Source organism: Sander vitreus, chromosome 20 (genome assembly GCF_031162955.1).
Source record: "Sander vitreus isolate 19-12246 chromosome 20, sanVit1, whole genome shotgun sequence".
NCBI lineage: Eukaryota > Metazoa > Chordata > Actinopteri > Perciformes > Percidae > Sander > Sander vitreus.
Window position 1 is genome coordinate 12,028,028 of NC_135874.1, and position 19,829 is coordinate 12,047,856.

Consider the following 19,829-nt stretch of genomic DNA (forward strand, 5'->3'; position numbering starts at 1 on the left):
GCTGAAGGGTGATTTTTGCGTCGTATCTGACGCTGACAGCCACTGCCCAAGCGTCCGTATTTTACGAGTTCGGAGTGAGAATGGGTTGATTATATACGTATATATACAATAAGTGAAACCTTCTACAAAGTAGTAACAACCTGATAATTTAATACATCATGGAAATGTCCTCATGTTTAAAGGCATACAGACATTATGCACAAGTCTAAGTTTTAAGTCAGTGATGCCCAAACTGAGAAATGCAGACTTTTCTAAATTATATGTACACTTATGGGTGAACAGGTTACTCTGTAATAATATCCCATGTATCTGTTTTTAAATGTGCATGTTGGCATATTCCTGCAGACTGAAATTCATTGTAGAACTCAGTGTCAACCTTAGTAGCTGCATTCCGGCCAACGAGTAGCCTAAAACGTCTTTTTTTCTCAGTTCTTTTGAGAGCATGCTCCTCAGCTTCCAGAGCTGAGACTCTGACAAATGTTTAAATCATTTTCACACTAATGGATGCACTTATCTCAGTGTTGATGACCCTGAAGTGATGCATTTTAAACTTGAATTATACATGATAATCAAGCCTTTTTACACTAATTTGTTTGATCTCCCACCATTTTATGTCAAGCACAATGTCAAGTGCACCCATTACAGCACTTTTAACAGACTTAATGCCATTTAAAGACACCATTTCTTTAATGCACGTTAAACAACTTTTAAATGTTTGAATGTAACCCATTTTCAGTTAATATAGACTCCAGTGAAACAAAATGGCATCCAAAGTAATGTTGTTTTCAGAAAACAGTGAGAAATACAGTATAAAAACAAACATTAAATCAAGCTGCATAACAATTTTCTTTAATATGTCTGTTTCGATCTTATATAAACGGATGTATGTTGTGTTTTACTGAGATAATCCTTCAGAACAATTAAGCAATGCAGATACTTGTGTTTACCTTCTCTGTACATCTTCATCTATTATCCAATGGATAATTTTCATATTTTAGTTAATAAGAACATCTGAAAAAGATTTTTCCAAAAGTGTCCACGCTCCCTCTGCAGTCTTTCATGTCCATGTGTTGGTAAAAGCTGCATCTTTTGAGCGTCTCTTGTCAGCCTCATGCATTTATGTACAAGTCAAACCTTATCAGGCATTCTGGATAATTCTACCTTTAAAGGGGAGAGGAACGAGCCAGTTTCCCATAGTCTTAGTTGTTTGATGTGATGCAGGATGGATGCCATATGGCGATCACATAGTCTTAGATCCAGTTTACCACTGGGGAAGTTCAGCCTCTTCCTTGCTCCTCCCATCTTCAGCTCCAAATCAGTCCACATGCTGTAGCTGCAACGGCACAGATGAGCTCAACAAGTACAACAAGAGGCCAAGACTTACAATGTGGTGTAGATGTAGACAAAGATGATGACTACTAAGTTGAGAATGGTCCCAATGATGCCCAACATGGCCAAGATGCTCTCCTCCTTGCTTTCCTTGTCTTGGATTCCCTTTTCCTCATCACTGTGGAGAGTGTTTACCATTTTCCCTGGAAAAGTCTGCAGTTTTTCTGCCAGAAGCGCAGACCAATCTGGAGAAAGCAGATAAGAGAAAAGAGAAACACAATCTGTGTGTTAGTTACTGCAACTGGTTAATTTGTGCTCTGAAGATGGTCTTTGCACAGTGTATGTTGGACAGCGATAATCACAACAAAACAAAAAGAAAAGTTATGTTTTGGGGAGATGGTTGAAGAGGTAATAAAAATAATTTTAAAAGTAATTAACAAAGTGGTATTTTTTCTTCTTTGATCAACATACTAATATGTGTTTTAAGAAAATACTGTGAAAGTTAAATGTGTTTTTAATGATGAGAATGCATTATTATCTGAGATAGCCACATTGGTTTTCTGACTGTTTTGTCAATAAATGCAAGAAAATATGTAGGAAACTAATCTGGTCCGTGGAACAGATTAACAGATTTAAGCATCAGTGCCTGGGATGAAAAAAACAACAGCAGGGGTGTGTGATGCTTGCTGCTTTTTGCCAAGTTCAGAGGAAGCCTTTACTGTTTCTGTGTGAAAGACACGAAAAAATGCTTCAAAACAAAGCAAATGTGGTACTTCCATGTCATACTTTATTAAATATCTGGATTTGTATGTAAAATTCTGAAACTAAATTTGTTATGGGTCACATCAATTAAAAATGTTTCGCTGAGTGAGTGAGTCAACCTTTGGACAGAGGATTGACAGAGGTGTCCCATAACCACCCCAACACATTCCCACACACACATTAGATTAGAAGACCCTAAAACTAAAACAAACAAAAAAAAAAATGTGCATGGTCTGCTGTACTGCTGCTGTCTGCATCTTGCACCGAGTTGCCTATAAGCCTTTGTAAAGCTATGTTTTATTCAAGAAAATGGGAAAGATTTTCTATCAAAAGTAAATGTATTTTCTCCGTTCCTTCAATCAAATAAAGTCTAGAGTTTAGATGTGATTTTTTTTAAAAGGAAATCGGTGAACACACAAGATTTCAAATCTGGTGTTGCACAGCTTTAACTGTTTCATTAATGTAAAATGAAGAATCAAACTACTGGATGATTTAATGGATGATTCAATTTGCATTCAGATGCAACATGTAATATATTATTGGTTTAAAATGCATTCATGATAAATGTGTGCTTTATGTCAGCTTTAATCCATACGTACGTTTTCATGCAGTGCACTCTTGTTAAGAGGACAGTTAATTCATTGATTAGCCAGGAATGTTGGCCGTTATCATGACTGGTTGATCTATTTTTACTACAACTGTGTGTCTGGATTCTGAAGGCTTCCTACAAATTGTAAATCTTATGTTTTTGTGTGTTTTTCTTTACTATAAATGGGAAACTAAACTATGAAAAGCACTAGAGTGGTTGAGTGGCTGGTGCGATTTCCCCAATTACTTTTCCTATAACAATTAGGAATAATTCTCTTAGAAATTGTCATTACCACATTGACAGTGATACAAATAAAAAAGGTTTACCACTTTTATAAACACATTCATCTATTTTTCAGGTATTATGAAGATGTTATAAAGTTTGATGTAAAAGGATTTTACTTCACATGAAAATACTGTCATGGAAACATTTTTCTTTATTGTTCTTGTTGAGGAAACACTTGAAGTGAACTTCCGTGACAAAATGAGTGATTTAAATGATGATAACAGTTTACTTGTTTACTGTCTAAAAACAGACGCTCCTCTTGATTGACATGCTGGACATCAGACGAATAGCTCTCTGAGTCCCGGTGAGTGAAAAAAGCACTGCACTAGACTCCATTCAGCTGTGTTACTTCTTCAACTGTGATCCGATACAGGTTCTGAGTGTGCCAGCACGTATGTGAGTTTTCAGAAGCGTGAGTGTGTGTGTTTTGATTGGTGTAGCCTGGGGTGGAGTATTAGAAACTAGTTGTATGTTTTTAGCCCGCAGGCGCAGCAACTTGTGCAAGTTGGCATCCAAATACCTCTTAGGAGAAAAGCGCTCCTTTTGCGGGTCAATGGGTTTTATATTCGACTAGCAACTGTAAGGCATGTAAGCTAATGCAGACTAAAAATAAGCCTTTGAACAGGGAGCTGCCCCTCTTAGATAAAAACTTAGATACAAGATTAACAACACATTTTTGACTTCCAGCAAGAGTTTACAGAAACATGTACTACCTGGGTACACATCATGCCTTTTTGGCTGATGTACTTTATGAGAGAGGGAACTGACTTGCACTAATAAAAACAATCCTGCGTTATCTTTTAATACTTTTTTGTAGTGACACTTCATGGGATCTCAGCTGGACCAAGAATACCCTGCTACAATGATATTCACTATTCAGTTGCCTTGGCATCTGTATTGCTTTCTGTTTAGACACCTGGAAAGGAATCATCTATCAGAAAATGTGATGTTGTCCACTCACAGAATCCCAAATTCAAGTAAAAAAAAAAACATGCCTTCCTAAAAAACTTTTTCCAGTTGTTTACAGTAATTAACCTTGTAAAGATCACAGTTTTAAGGCTCATTTGCAGGCCGTCCTTTGCAATTATTGAAATGATTTGTATATCACCAGTGCAGCTTCGCCTCCCTTTTTGTTTTCTTCCGGATTGTGTTCCAGGACAGTTTGGCATAGGGAAAAGGCTATTGGCAGAAAAGGGAAATGAAACTGACTGAGCTGATCACAATAAGATCGAGAAAGTCATTCTAATAAGTTCGGCAGACCAGTGCTGCATTTCAAATGTTAGATTTTGCAAGTCAAACATAGGACTCGTAAAAAATATAATATATCCTAATTCAATTATATAAGGATCACCATCAAGCAATGGCTTTTGTGTTTATGGGTTACCAATAAGTTTCAAAAGGCAAAGGCCTTTTGTTCGGGCCTGTTAATATAAGGTTAAGAGTATGAAACTGGTTGTCCTCACTGAAAGGCTAACATCCCACATGGTGACTCTGAATGATAGCAGTGTCCAATCATCGGCATGTATTGTGCTCTTGATGCACATAAAAACCCCATCAGGTTCTGTTTCTGTGTTAAAGTGCGCCCTCCTTCTCTGATCTGCAACAATGGGCTTTGATTGCCTCTCCTGGGGAGCACTATAAACGGGGCTTCCCTCAACATGAATGGAGATCTTTGTGTGGCGCACTGGATGTGCCCTCATGCATGAAGATGCCTGCTCGCTGCTGATATAAACAAGCGCTCAGCAAAGGATGGAAGGATGTTGAGAGCGATGGAGGAGGACGAGCGATGGTGCAAAGTAACTAAGTACATTTACTCAGTACAATTTTGAAGTACTTGTACTTTACTTGAGTATTCTCATTTTGTGCCACTTTATACTTCTAATACACTACAGGAACCTGACAGCTATAGGTACAAGTTACTTTACAAATTGAGATTTTGCATAAAACAAAAATAATAAGCTTATAAAATACCATCAATCAATCAAATTTTTTTGTTATTTGTCACATCAAATCGTGCAAGTTAAAATTCCAGTGAAATGCTATCCCATCAGCTCCTTAAACTTGTGCATGACTCATCATATAGCAGAATGTGGCCGTCAGATCGGCACACAGAAAAAAAAGCCACCGGCACTACAGGATCCAGCCAAGTCCCAGCGAAAGGATACCATAGCTCCTGACATCCCGCTGGAAACGGACGCAGGCACAGAGGCCACCCAGCTCACATATGCTGTTCAAGATAAAACCAGTGGTCCCCAACCTCTTTGGCTTGGGACTTCTTGGGGTCCCTTGTCAGATGTCTATGTGTTGTTAGTTCCACCAAAGACACATTTCCCCTCTAAACCTTTCAAATGGTTTCCAGTATTTCACAAAAAAAGCAAAGACTAGTGAAAAAAATCATTTTTTTTCCGCTTTCCTCTCCCATGAATCATCTCACGACTCCTCTGAATTATCTAATGGCTGTGTAGGTTGGCAACCACTGGACTAAACTACCTAAATATATGCTTTAAAATGCTATTTACCTATTGATGCATCCGTATTAACATCTCTAATATTGTCATATATAATAATAATTATGTGTCACAGGGGACATTTTACTTGCAGAACAAGTACTTTTACTTTGATACTTCAACTACATTTTACTGATAAAACTTAAGAGTAGGATTTTAAATGCAGGACTTTCACTTGTAATGGAGTGTGTTTTCATTACCATATTTTTACTTTTAGTAGTTAAGTAAAGGATCTAGATACTTTTCCCACTATTGAGGAGGAGGAGGAGGAGGGATGGTGGTGAAGGAGGGTTAAGGCTCTGCCAAAACCTGAGTGCTGAAAAAACAGCTTTACCACAGAGTAGAGCTGTGCGTCACACAGCAAACCTTCTGGAAGCCTTCCTCATCCAATGTCTCCAGTGTTCAACAGAGACATTTGGTTTCAAGTGGCAGCCAGTGCTGGCATCCTGCAATGTGCCATCATCATTAACCACAGATAATGACTCCCCATGTCTGTTTAGCTCTCAGGATAAGCTAGAAAGGAAAGCCACTGAAATATACTCACATAGCGTGGCATTTTAAATGAAAGGATTATTAATCCAGTCAAGATACAGTACACCGTCTCCACTTCTCCACCTCTTATTGATTAGGCATTTGACTGTGTGATATTCCAAGGAAGGATTTAGTTATCTCAGTATCAATTCCTGTTGTCACTCAAGAGCTCATTTCCAACGATTCCAACAAATCTACATTTTAACTTTCCACCCTGTGCTTAATCTGAGCAGGTCTGTCTCTGTCAGGGTCACTCATGATTCACATATGATACGTGATGTAGCATCTGGATCAACAATTTCTCATTCAAAATGAAAAGCATCTCCATGAGAGTTTTTCTTTCACAAGGCAAGAGCTCACACCTGGCTCTTCACGCGTACAGTGGCAGCCAGAAGCGTATTGGATAAAAAGAGCAGACGGAGAGACAATGAGAGAGGGAGAAAAAGAGAGCGAACAGGGTGTGATGCCATACCTGGGACAACAAATCTAGACAACCTTGCTACACCTAACAGAAGCTAACATCCCTTAGATCGGATCATTGGAGAGTAAAACCTTTTGCCACTTGAATAATTCTGAGCATGTCAAACGACTCCAGATGCTAACATAGTCTGACAGGCAGGAGTCGCTTTTGGCATTGTTATAAAATGGAATTAAAGCAAACAGCTCCCTCCCAAGTGTACACACACACACACACACACACACACACACACACACACACACACACACACACACACACACACACACATATGGAGGTTGACGGCCATCACCCACTGACACAGACACACACATTCAGAGCATCACATACAGAAACATACTGTCTGCATATATGTAAATAGATTAGAAGAGGAAGAGAAGTCATAAGATTTAAAGTGAAATTGGATGAGACACTGCCAATAGTGAATTTGACCCATTTTCCATAACCTACTCATTGTCCTCATTGTTCGGTGAGTGAGAGGTAAAGTGACAGTTCTATTTTGGATGGTAATAAGAACTGCATTTGCAGAGAACCTTTTTATTGATCAAAAAGATCCTGCTAAACACCCCACAGAAAAGTTCAGAAATTCAGGAATCTACAGCTTGAATAGACAGACACAGCATTTAAATTTGACAAAAAAAGAAGGCTTGCATATTACAAAGTATTACAAAAAAAGGAAAACATTCATGTGTATTGTTTCCACATGAAAGTGTAGCAAGTCTTTCCAAAAACTTATGGAAGCTTTATTTGGAATTCATTTTAACTACATTACACTTGAGAAAACGGGTTGAGTCACAAATGAATCGTTCCGTATACAAAAAGCTAAAGAGAGACTTTCATTTAAGATTGTCCTGCTTTTACTTAAGAAGCATTTAAACTTTTTAGCAACATGCATGAGGAGCAACTCCCAGAGGGCCATGTGAATGTGTTGTTTTGGACAAATGGACAATCTCTCAGAGTAAAACAAAGCATGGCAACATTCAGCTTGTATTTGCTACTTTAATCAATGATTTATACAAAGACGACTGAGCCTAGAAATATTCCACATTTATAAAGAATATATCATGATGCATAACAAATTCATACATATACATACGTAGCTACACACTGTCATGACGTTTAAGAATGGTGAAAGATTCATTATTTGTTGTCGCTGCTCTGCACATGACGATGAGTTTATTATATAAAAAAAGCTCTGAGTGTGGGCTGACAGTGGTACTGTACTTTAAAGACCTACCTTGCAGAGCATCAGGAATAACATAGCATTGTTGGAGGGGGACGCCTTTCTGTTGTGCACAGACATCCCTGGCAACTAAGGTGAAAGTCGACCCCTCTCATCCTTTGGCTGTGGAGGGGCACAGGATCCAGAGAGGGCAGGCTCGTCTTCTAGGCGGTCCAATTTCAGGGCTCTCGTTGGTTGTGGTAACCTGCAGCTCTCCAGCGTCTCCTCCCCGAATTTCATCTCACTACTGGCCAAGTTCTAGCTGCCGTCACTTTCTCTTCCTCAGCCTTGTGAGAGCTGAAACTGTGCTGCCCACCTCCTCTCGGCTCCTCTTTCTCTCTCTGTTTTGTTATCCTCCCCACCTCTGCTTCTCTTTTCTCCTCCTCTTCTTCTTCTTCTTGTCTGTGAGGAAGGATGATGTCAAGTTGAAGAATGGAGTTGATGGGCAGATGGGGGTGGCTGGGTAACAAAGCTGTTTCATGTGAACATTTTCATCCTCCTCTGTCTTTATTCCGCGAAGCTTTCAAAAAAGAGATTTCAGCCTTGTCTCTTCTACCAAGACACCCCTTTCAAGCCTTATTATTAAAGGCTCATCTTCTCTATCAAACTTTTATACTGCTCAGCAATGTAAAACATGTTTAGCTGATGTCTTGGCTTTTAAATGTTTCATGCTGAAATAAAAAAGGAAAAACGGCACCCTTGCTGAAGTAGTGGAAGCCCCTGCCTTGCTCTACTTGATGTGTAACCTAACATACCTTTTTCTTGTGCTTCAGTGGCTGACTGTGTATCCCTAACTAACTGAGCCGAGTGTGAACGCTGGACAGCTATAAGAGAGAGAGCGAGAGAGAGAGAGAGAGAGAGAGAGAGACAGACAGAGAGAGAGAGAGGGGGGGGTTGCTGTGAAGGAACCCGTCGCCTCACACTGACGCTGTCGTGGTTGCTTTCGCTCCACAGGCAAGAGGTATCCCCTGCTCCCTTTCTCCTGCGCATGTTAATGTACCCATGGTTGCCTGGCAACCGACTCAGGGGAGTCACACATAGCCTGACGACAAGAGGCATTTGTGACAGAGGCCGGGATGAGGGGCGAGGGTCTCTTCTGGTATGTTTTTGTGAAGAATTTGTGTATATATATATATATATATGTGTGTGTTCATTTAAAAAATGCTAAGCTGACCAGCCAGCCTGTGTGTGTTTCAGTGTTTGTGTTGATGCACGCTCCAGTCAGTGTTGGACAACCGAAGCAAATTAATTTAATTCAATTGAAATGGCCGTGAGCAGTGGATTCACTCATGGGGGCAAAGTTAACAGTAGAAGTAAACAGTAAAGAAGAAGAAATTTGACCTGTAAAATCCGTGCCATTGACCAATAAAAAGCTGTCTTGACGGCGTTGACCTTTGCAGGGACGCCGAGCCGGAGAGTCCAAAATGGAGGGAGCTATCGCAGCTCATTGGCTGTTTTGCACCATTCCCTTTTTTGTTACTCATCTCTTTAAGAGTAAAAACATATCTCACAAAAAAAGTAATGATTTGCAGACAGTTATGAGGCAGGAGTAAATGGTACATTATGCCTTTTGAATAATCTGTTTGAACTTATTATCCCCTTAGGGACCAAAATTTGAGTGGAGAGCTTTATTTTCCCTATTTAGTCACTTTTTATTGAACAAAATGGTGTACAGTGATGAACAAAATGTCAGGGGGGAGAAAACTGAGCAATAAAGAGAAACTATAGAGAAGCTTAGAGCACTATTGTGACTGACTAGTGCTAGCCTGGCTGGCTACCGAGTTAGCAGAATTAACAGTTCAACAACTGTGAGTGTTGTCACTACATCACCAAGTTTCTAGAAACAAATATTTAGCAAAGATGTGCAGATTCATTTTGCCATACCACTTTCTCGTGCGGTCAGGCCTTAAAACCCATCTAATATCCGAATCGGGCTGAATTTCTGCCATCAGCTGTCATTTCAGTTTGGGGGGTTCACAGAGACTGAATGAGCCGACTAATACGTGTAGTGTGAGTTAACACATGTTAAAGATTAATAAAATTGTACAGTGTCAGCCTAGCTTCAAGTACAAGTGTGTGTATGTAAGTCAGAGAACAGCCATCTGTTCTGACTGTTGTATGTGTGAAAAAAGAAAGGTACTTGGTGTGGTTACAAGTCATATGTGCATAAGGGTAAAAAGGTGTTTGATTGAATGTGTGTGAATGTGTGTGTGTGTATATATATATATATATATATATATATATATATATATAGAGAGAGAGAGAGAGAGAGAGAGAGAGAGAGAGAGAGAGAGAGATAGATAGATCAAACGTGAATAACCTCAGGGACATTTACTGTGCAATCCGACACCAGGACGAACCCTCCCATGAGTCAGCTGTCCCGTCCCCGTCTCAGTCCTCTCCCTCCAATTCTGTGTTCTCACTTCACCTCTGCCAGAGGGAAGGACACTTTCAGTGTTTGAACTGCAGCAGAGATACTTATCTCTCTGTCTTTTAGAAGAAATGACTCACCCATTTCTCATTTAAAGAAAAAAGCTGTTTCACTACTTGAATATTTATAGTTATTCATCAATTCACAATTGGACCTTTGGCTTTCTACAAGGGATATATCTTTTCACTAAAGAGGACAGAATAAATGCTGCATCTTAATATTTTTTGGTATGACTTTTGGGGTTCCAGCTTGCTTGTGTTTTCATTACCACGGACAGTGAAGATGTTTTAGCTTCCTTCTTTCAGCATTTTCCATTTAACTGATTCTTGAAGAAATATTACCAAAAGTAGTTAGATGTCATATGTAGATGCAGAGTGATATGGTTTATATTTCAGCAATGATGGTGAAAATTCTGAATCTAAGGTTGTGGAATTAAATAAAACAGTTTGGAAATACATTTCCTTTGAACAATATTTCATTATGTCGATGGGTTCGGTTAGGAATGGAAATGTTTAGAATGTGAAACAGCTGCCAACAAATTAGTTTAGGCTTGATGTTGCTTTGCGCATGAAATGACCTGGAATGGACAGCAATAAAAATGGAAATGTAAAGAAAACATTCCCTCCAAACTGAAACCACCAGTGTGCATAATTTTATTGCCGACTTCCCATTCCTCTCTGCCTCAAGATTAACTAACTTGGACTGTCACTGCCTGTACGAGCATTTATAACAATTAATCAGGGTGTCCATTGAATTTGTTCTTGTCATCTGGTAACCACATAACATCAATTTCCATTCAAACAAGCCAACATCAGTCTCAGGCTCAGGCACGTGTATACTGTATGAATGAATTGGTTTCAATGTTCTAGCAGAACAAAACACAGCTACAGGTAAATTTGGCAGAGGGTATTACTGAAATATCTTTCATGTAAAGTAAGGTACAAAAAAAAAGAGCACATAGGGGATGTCAGATTTCTAACTCTGAAAGCCTTAAATTTACTTTAATTAATTTCACAGGGTAAGCTACTCCAGCACACCTTCCATGAGGTGGATCTAAGGACACAAAAGGCCTTGTTGCAAATTAGTGTGAGAGAATATCTCATCCACACAAACTCCAGGTATTAATGTTTTGTTTGAGATTCAAGGGTAAAGCTAATGGAATCTGAGTGTCTTCACAATTCAAATTAGCAGAGAAGTAATCAGCAATTAATGCCTCTGGTTTTCCTCATTACATGTGCTCTGTTTAGTGTTTGTATTCACTTGTTCAAGCCGTGCTTTCTAATTTGTCCTTCAGAAAACACAGCTCAGTAATGCCACCTCATTAATTATTGAGAAGCCAGAGAGTTGTGCCCTTTACAAACAAAGTTTACAACAAACACTGCGCTCAACACACTGGATATCTGCATCAAGGGCCCGGACATCTGCTGATTTCAGAAGAAATGTATGAAGTGTAGTCCGCTAAACCTTTTTTTAATGGCATCAGGAAACCTTGAAGAAACATCAAACGCTGTCTGAAGGTCTGAGAAACCACAAAGTGTTGGTCTTGAAAGAAAGCTGTCCAGAAATCTCCACAGGACTTCAATCTCCACAGGCATTTTTTTCTTTTTTTGTTAGTAGACAGACATGGATAAAGGTTCGGGGGATTCTAAGAATGGTTGTATGAGGCTAAGGAGTAAGCCAGTGTCATGGCTGCCATTAATCCTAATTAGCAAAGAACATGACAGCAGCATATGGGTGTCCTCCAGTCAGAGAGCCAGACGGCTGCTCTTCCAATCCTGTTCCTGTCACTAATACGTAGAGATGCCAAGGCAAGGGAAATAAAAATTCAAACTCTGAAAGATGTTTTATTCCTTCATTCTCTCTGGGAAAGATGGATGGGTGATAAGCAGAAGGTGGACAATGTAAAAGCATTCCTGTTGATCCTGTAGCCTCAAATTGGTGCTGTGTGTGAGCTTAAGAATGTAAAACAAGGAAAGCCATTAAAGATTGATTTGAAAGTTTTATGATGGTTTTTTTTCTGCTTCGGTGCTCAGGTGGCTTAAAGTCTGATAGAATGAAAAAATGAAAAAACACTTGACCTACAGAAAAAGCTAAATCACTTAGAAATAGTTGTAGTAATGCTTTTAGGCTTGATTGGTTAAAGCCTGCTGTGGGCCAACATAAGACTTGGCTTCCTATTGGTATCTTCATTCAATTATTTCATTGTGGAGCTTTATAATCAAATAAGATACTATATGTTCATTGGAAGTCTGATTTGACCCCTACTTCAAGATTGTAGCAGTCTTCCACATATGGCTTTGAATTGGATGGAGATTTATGTATTCCATTTGATATGATGAGCGGAAGATAAATTAGTGCTCATATTGTGATTAGGAATGTAATATTTCAAAATGAATTAAATATTCATGTTTAAGCTGGAAGGCTCCCATAGACTGCATTTACTTAGTGGCTCTTTACATATTCAAATGATGCGATTTTTTTGACAGATAGGTATAGGGGCATGGTTGGGACTTGTTTAACATGCAATTTTTGATAAAAGAAAATGAATTTCTAATTGGGAAAATTCACATGAACAATCCCTTGGAAAACAATAACTTGGAAAGTCGGCAGAAATTTTGGTACACAACTTGCGACCAGCTTATAATAGGTCCATGGTGACCAGACGTCCCCGTTTTTGGTGACCTGTCCCTGTTTTTAAATGTGCGTTAAAAACACATTGGAAGCCTTGCTATTTTGAGTAAAATGTTGTCAGGAAAAACTGGGTAACAGTATTAATGTCTCAATTGCGTTGTGCTTGTTTGCCGCTTGCTCTCTTTTCTTGATCGCCCTTTTTATAAAGTCTATGATCAGCCACACACATCCGTGAGAATGCTTCACTGTCCCGCTTAATTGTAGGAATTCTGCTTTGTGCTGCTTTGCAGGGATGGGTAAAATTGTAGGCCTAACGTTACTTTAGAGCAGCTTTTATAAACATGATCTTTGTCTTTCCATTTTGTCTAGTACTATATCCAATATTAGGTTACATACAGTATGGTTTTACATTAGTCATTTTCTTATAAAATGTAAGTTTTTAGGCCTTAGTTTAATTACTTAATCCAAAATAATTAGTTAGGCTAGTACCCAATTTTATCAGTATGTCGGCACATCAGTTTATTACAGCACAACAACAGTTAGAATGGTCATATTACATCAAACTGGAATTGTCCCCCTTTTTTCTTTAATATTTAAGAATATCAGATAGACCTATTTTAATGATATCGGGCGCTAAACTCAAATTCTCCCCAGTTTACATTTTAGAAATAATAATAATAATAATGTATTTGATATAGCACCTTTTACAGACAGTCACAAAGTGCTTCACACAATAAACATTTGTTAAAATACAGTAGGATCCAAAACAGAAAATAAACAAGCAAAAACAAATACAATACCAATGAAGGTAAAAGATTAAAAGACTAAAAACCCCAAATTACAAACATGAGACAAAAACGAGTTGAAACTAGTGTGTCTTCAGCTGCTTTCTAAAAGTGTCAACCGAGACTGCAGAACGTAAGGTAATAGGAAGGGCGTTCCACAGAGTCGGAGCTACCACTTCAAAGGAACGGTCACCTCTAGTTTTCAAACGAGTGCGTGGGACCACCAGTAATCCCTGGTTAGAAGACCTGAGGGACCTGTTAGTGTACGGATGGAGCAGGTCAGAGATATAAACAGGCGCCTGACCATGCAATGCTTTATATGTAAGAACAAGAACTTTAAATTGGATCCTGAACTTGATCGGGAGCCAATGTAACAAGGATAAAACAGGAGTGATGTGCGACATCCTGCTGGACCTGGTCAACAGCCTTGCAGCAGAGTTCTGGACCAGTTGTAGACGGTCCTGGGAAGATTTGTTGAGACAGGTGAAAACGGAGTTGCAGTAATCAAGCCGGGATGATATAAAACCATGAATGGTCATCTCATGTTCACATTGCGAAACCACGGCTCTAAGTTTAGCAATGTTTCTCAGTTGAAAGAAACGTGCAGGTTAGTGATTTGATATGTTGGTCAAGAAACATATTATGATCAAATATAACACCAACATTTTGGAGTTTGGACTGTACAGCTGAAGAAAGGGACCCCAAAAGCTGAACAACCTTAGAGGCTGTAGTATCCGGAGCAACAATAAGGACTTCAGTCTTATCTTCATTAAGCTGAAAGAAATTGTTCGCCACCCTGTCCTTAATGGAAGACAAACATTTGAGCAGTACTGACACTTTGTTAGTCTCTTCCAGATTAAAATAAACATACAGCTGGATGTCATCAGTATAAAAATTATAACATATATCTCCAAATTGCCTAATTATGTGGCCTAGGGGAAGCATATACAACATAAATAAAATTGGACCTAACACAGAGCCCTGAGGCACCCCACAAGAAAGGGCAGCAGTTTCAGAGAAATAGGGACCAAGAAACACAGAAAAACTTCTATCTGAAAGATAAGAGGAGAACCAGTCCAGGGCGCTCCCAGAGATACCAACCCAGTGCTTAAGTCTTTCAAGCAAGATGGCATGATCCACAGTATCGAAAGCTGCGCAAGCAGCTAAGGTCCTGCAGCACCAAAACAGAACATTTACCCGCATCAGAAGACATTATTAAATCATTGGACACTCTAAGAAGAGCGGTTTCTGTAGAGTGTTTCTGATGGAAGCCAGATTGAAATTTGTCTAGAATGTTGTGTGTGGCCAAGACAGCAGAGAGCTGTTTGGCAACAACTTTTTTTTAAATTTTGGAAATAAAAGGCATCTTGGAGAAGCCTATAGTTTGCGGGAGTTGATGAATAGTGGCTGAACAACTGCATGTTTAAAATACGATGGGACACAACCAGTTTGCAGAGAGCTGTTGATTATAGAGAGTACACAAGTACTCACAGACCCAAGGACATTTTTAAATAAGGAAGTTGGTATAACATCTTCCGGGCTCGAGGAAGATTTCATACTGCTCAACAAGTCAGTGAGTTCTTGCAGTGAAAAAGGAGCAAAACGATCTAAAATTGATGGCCGAGTGGAATGAACAGAACATGCAGTAGCAGAAGAGATGATGCTATTCCTGACATCTCTGATCTTATTTTCAAAGAAAAATAGAAAGTCACTGCAGTCCTTATTTGAAAACACTGGCACTTCAGGAGGAGCAGGATTGACAATGTTGTTGACGGTGTCAAAAAGGATTTTGGGGTTATGCTTGCTGGAAGAAATAAGGTTAGAAAAGTAAGATGTCCTCGCCTCCTTAACCATATTATTATATTCAGATAATAGTTATTTGTAATAGATCCGGTGAACATGAAGCTTGGTGGTCCACTGTCGTTCAGCCCTCTGACATATACGCCGAAAACAGCGAGTGTAGTCATTTAACCATGGGGATGAGTTGACAGAGGGAACAAGTCGCATTTTACTTGGAGCCACTTTATCCAAAACTGATGAACAATATGTGTTGAAGGAGTGGACCAGACAATTAATGTCAGCATTAGAAGACAACACTGCACTTTGGTCAAAAACTGCAGAAAACCTTTCAGCTGAGAAGCGATTTAAGATGCGAGAACGGCTTATACGTTTACTGGGCCGTAAATCTAAATTAAAAGACAGGCTGAATGAAATGCAGTCATGGTCAGTAACATGCAGCTCCTCAGAGCAAATAGAGTCAAGATTAAAGGACAATTCCGGCGCAAAATGAACCTAGGGGTTAATAACAGATGTGTACCCACTCGATCGTTCTCTGGGACATGTTTTCATGCTAATCGAATGTGTTTGTAGCTTGAAAGAAGCTAGCTCGGACCGCTGATTAGCTTACAACGCTAGTATTTGGGGCACAGGGAAAGTAAAAACAAATCACTATTTTGTACCACTAAAAAGATAAACGCACTGCAAATACACACAACACAACCAAATAGATAAACACGCTGCAAATATGAAACGATGCAAAAAGAAAAGCACGCAAACCCAGAAAACAAATGCAACAAAAAAAACGCAGCATCCAGATTACACAACGGAAGTTCTCCAGACCTCTAGAGGGAGAAGCTAAGTGGAAAAGCTTGATTTTCGACCCCACGGGGAGAGAGCGCTCTGCCTTTTTATTAGAGTCGGGTATGGCTGCAGCCTGGAGAACTCCATAGACTGTATATTAAATTCATATTATATATAAATCCTGTCTGTTTTTTGTATTTCAAGAGCGAATTGCTCCACAATATGAATACAGATTGATCACTTATTTTGTTGGTAACCGTTTAATATTACACTTGAGGAGGCCTACACTTCAGTAATGCAAAATTAAACCCTCTCATGTAATATGGCTTAAACAAACGTCAACATTAAACGCTGATGCAGTTTTAAATGTTTTATTACCACGACTTTACAGACATCTCTGCTGATTGAGTATCACCTGTGAACTGAGCCGAGACACACCCACCAAACGAGAGAAAACATATTTCAAACATAGACTTAATATTTACAGTCTATGCAGTTGCTCTCTCTTTCTCTCTCTCGCTTTCTCTCTCTCTCTCTCTCTCTCTCTCTCTCTCTCTCTCTCTCTTTCTCTCTCTCTCTCCCTCCCTCTCTCCCCGTGGGGTCGAAAATCAAGCTGTTCCACTTAGCTGCTCCCTCTAGAGGTCTGGAGAACTTCCGTTGTGTAATCTGGATGCTGCGTTTTTTTTGTTGCATTTGTTTTCTGGGTTTGTGTGCTTTTCTTTTTGCATCGTTTCATATTTGCAGTGCGTTTATGTATTTGGTTGTGTTGTGTGTGTTTGCAGCGCGTTTGCTGAATGCTGTATATGTGTTGTCAAATTAATGAAGTTGTTTTCTTAATTTGCTTGTGTTTTGTCTATTTGCATATTTGGCCACCGTACTATTGTCTATGTCAAGGGAATAGCCAAAAAACAGCTGGCAAGAATACTAATGAGAGCTTTAAGAACTTTTAACCCGAAGTGTTTGATTTTTCTTTTCAATATCTGTGGCTGAGAAGCTGTTTATAAAACTACACATCTCAACATATTGGTTATAGATCTTAAAGATCTTAATCACGCACACCTTTCTTATCCTCTCTGTCTTCCTCTGTCTGTCTCTCCTCCTCTTCTCTTTCTCTAAAGGCCAGCCTGATATCCTCCGAGCCTAATCTCAGACTCTGCTACTTACATCAAAAGCCTGTCAGTCTAAGCACATGAAAGCCTGTTTTCTGAGAGCTGCTAGTCGTCCGACTGGAACACTCAACGCAGCTTTAATTTTTATCCACCAAACATTCTACAGAGGAGCGTATGTGGTATCCCATCCTGAGACGTCTGTGGGTCAGCACATATACGCTTTCTGAGTGTTTTCTTCCAAAAGCAATACATGTAAATGTATTCCCGTTTACATCCTTCCTTCAGCGTAAACTATAAAGTCTAAACTTCTGCACCACAGACAAAACGTCATCATCAATCGGCTCATACTTGTGATAAAACGGCATGAGGCAATCAGCTTTGATGTTGAGCTCGTTCAATATTACTGTCAACTTTCAAAATCAGCGATGGGGTCCATCTTTGTTTTCCAGCAGGAATATGACGCATTGACACTCAATAGATACAGTAAACAACATCTGGCTTTGTGGGAAAATGCCTCTATTGCACACATTTACTCATACAATACAAATGAATGTAGACTGTGTATATAAATATATAATAATATATAAATCTTGTGGTGTGTGTGTGTGTTGGTTTTTGAGTATGAATGACATGAATGAATGGGTGAGTGCGTCAAGATGATACAATTTCACATTGCCAGCAGCTGCAGGTAGAAAATAGACTGCAAATTAATCAGTCCCATCATTTTATTGTTGTTGTTGTTGTTTAATAGAAAAAAATAGAACCAAAAGCAGTTTGAGTTTGCTGAGGAGAGTTTTTCTAACAGCCCGCTGTATTCTCAGGCTCTCACGGTACAACAGAAGGTGCAGAAATAAATCATGTGTTGCATAGAAAAGCATCATAATAGCCCACAGGTTATTCAATATTGAGATGCTGAGGCCTGAATCAGAGAACAGCCTTCAGTCTGCGTCTCTTTGAAAACAATTTTTTCAAAACATCGATTTGATATTCCAGTGGGTCTTTCCCTCAGCTCTTTCTCCACCATTATCATTGCACTTTATTCAAGTCAACAAATGCACAGTGTTGTCCTCGCTCAATATAGCATCTGGCATATATAATCGCAATAAAAAAGAAATTAGCCTTAAGCTGTTAAATAATAAGGATAATAATCAAGGACAGAACAGCATTAGCAAGGCTATGAAGCATCCTCCACATCAAATCATTATTTTTCTCTCCAACTTAGATAAGTAGGTTAAGTAGGACACTGTGGAACAGAAAAATAGATCATTATCAGGCTTGAAAAATAATGTGTTGAGAAATGATTCTGGCAATTCAAACATACAAAAACCTTTTTATGTTCGGTCTTCTGGGTAGTGACAATGTAATCTTCATCCTCCGCTGTGCACCATCTTTTAAACGCCTGAAAAAAATTATCTGGGGTAACTCACTGCTCCTGCTTAAAATGCAATCGCTGCTCTTCCGATATAGACACAAATACACGTGTTTATTGTTGTGTTGATGGTGAGTCAAGTGTTGAAAAGCACACAGAGGTTTTAAAAAGGGGTGTTGATACATCTGTCTTTTCTGAAACGGTTACAAGCCCATCTGCCAAGTCTGTCTGACAAATGATCCATTTGGTGGGAGACATTAACATATTGAATATGGGGGATATCGAGCCAAGGGATTACAGCAACACCAATCTGGATGGAACCGATCTGGAGGTATTAAAAATGAAATAAGAAAGCTTGCAGCAACACACAGCTCTGTTCTTCTCCGCTCACTGCAGGTGATATAGGAGGTTTAACAATAGTACTGATCCTGCGGGACGATAAGTCTTCCTCTCTCTGACCATTCTCTTTTTTTCACACACATGCACACAAAGAAACACCAGTTCTCACTCAGACATGAGAGATTATTGGTCGCACCTTTGGACTGAATTCAAGCCTCTCGCTGAGAACCTATTTTTTATCGATACAATAGTAGAGCTCAGCCATTTGCTGAGTTTTGCTGAAGGGTGTGATGGGCAGTCTGAGTGTTGGATTCACAGTTTGTAAATGACTCAATAGAATGAGTCTCTGTCACTTGCACAGAGAAAGAAATAAGCAAAGTTATGACTATAATTACTCAGATGTCCCTTTAATCGTTGCTTTGTTTTGTAAATAACTTGATAATTTAATCTCTTTGGGACTCAAATTATTCAGTAAAACAAGTAAAAAATCACTCTTTGAAGTGGTAATAAGGGTTCAAAAGAAGGGACCACAAGCCTGAAAGGTTGGGAACAACTGAACTAGACCATTACAGACACCACATCAGTCAAACTCCCAGTTACTGTAGATCATTTGCCATGATGTTGCACATCAAATTATTTGAAAATCAAAGTATATAGTGTGGTTTAGTCCTACACTGTAATGTCTCTAATCTGTACAGTGTCCTGAGATAACTTCTGTTATGATTTGACACCATAAATAAAATTGAATTAAACTATACTGCACTTTTATTTCTGTATGATTTAAGATCGGCTTTTTACCTGAAAGACCTTAAACTGGTTAAATAGTTATAAAAAGAGTTCAAAGTTGTGGACATTTTATTTTGCCATTTTTACAGTTTTACTCAG

General features: G+C 39.1%; 1 protein-coding gene across 1 annotated transcript; it reads right to left on the reverse strand.

Annotated features, from left to right (window-relative positions):
• Window positions 1-1,380: 1,380 nt before the first annotated feature.
• tunar (TCL1 upstream neural differentiation-associated RNA) lies at window positions 1,381-1,554 on the reverse strand. Its single transcript, XM_078277282.1, has one exon. The coding sequence runs from the start codon at window positions 1,525-1,527 to the stop codon at window positions 1,381-1,383; it is 147 nt and encodes a 48-aa protein (XP_078133408.1). The 5' UTR covers window positions 1,528-1,554.
• Between the last annotated feature and the right edge of the window lie 18,275 nt (window positions 1,555-19,829).

Excerpts from the sequence above, each read along its gene's own strand:
- tunar (XM_078277282.1), bottom strand. The coding sequence starts at position 1,527 with ATGGTAAACACTCTCCACAGTGATGAGGAAAAGGGAATCCAAGACAAG.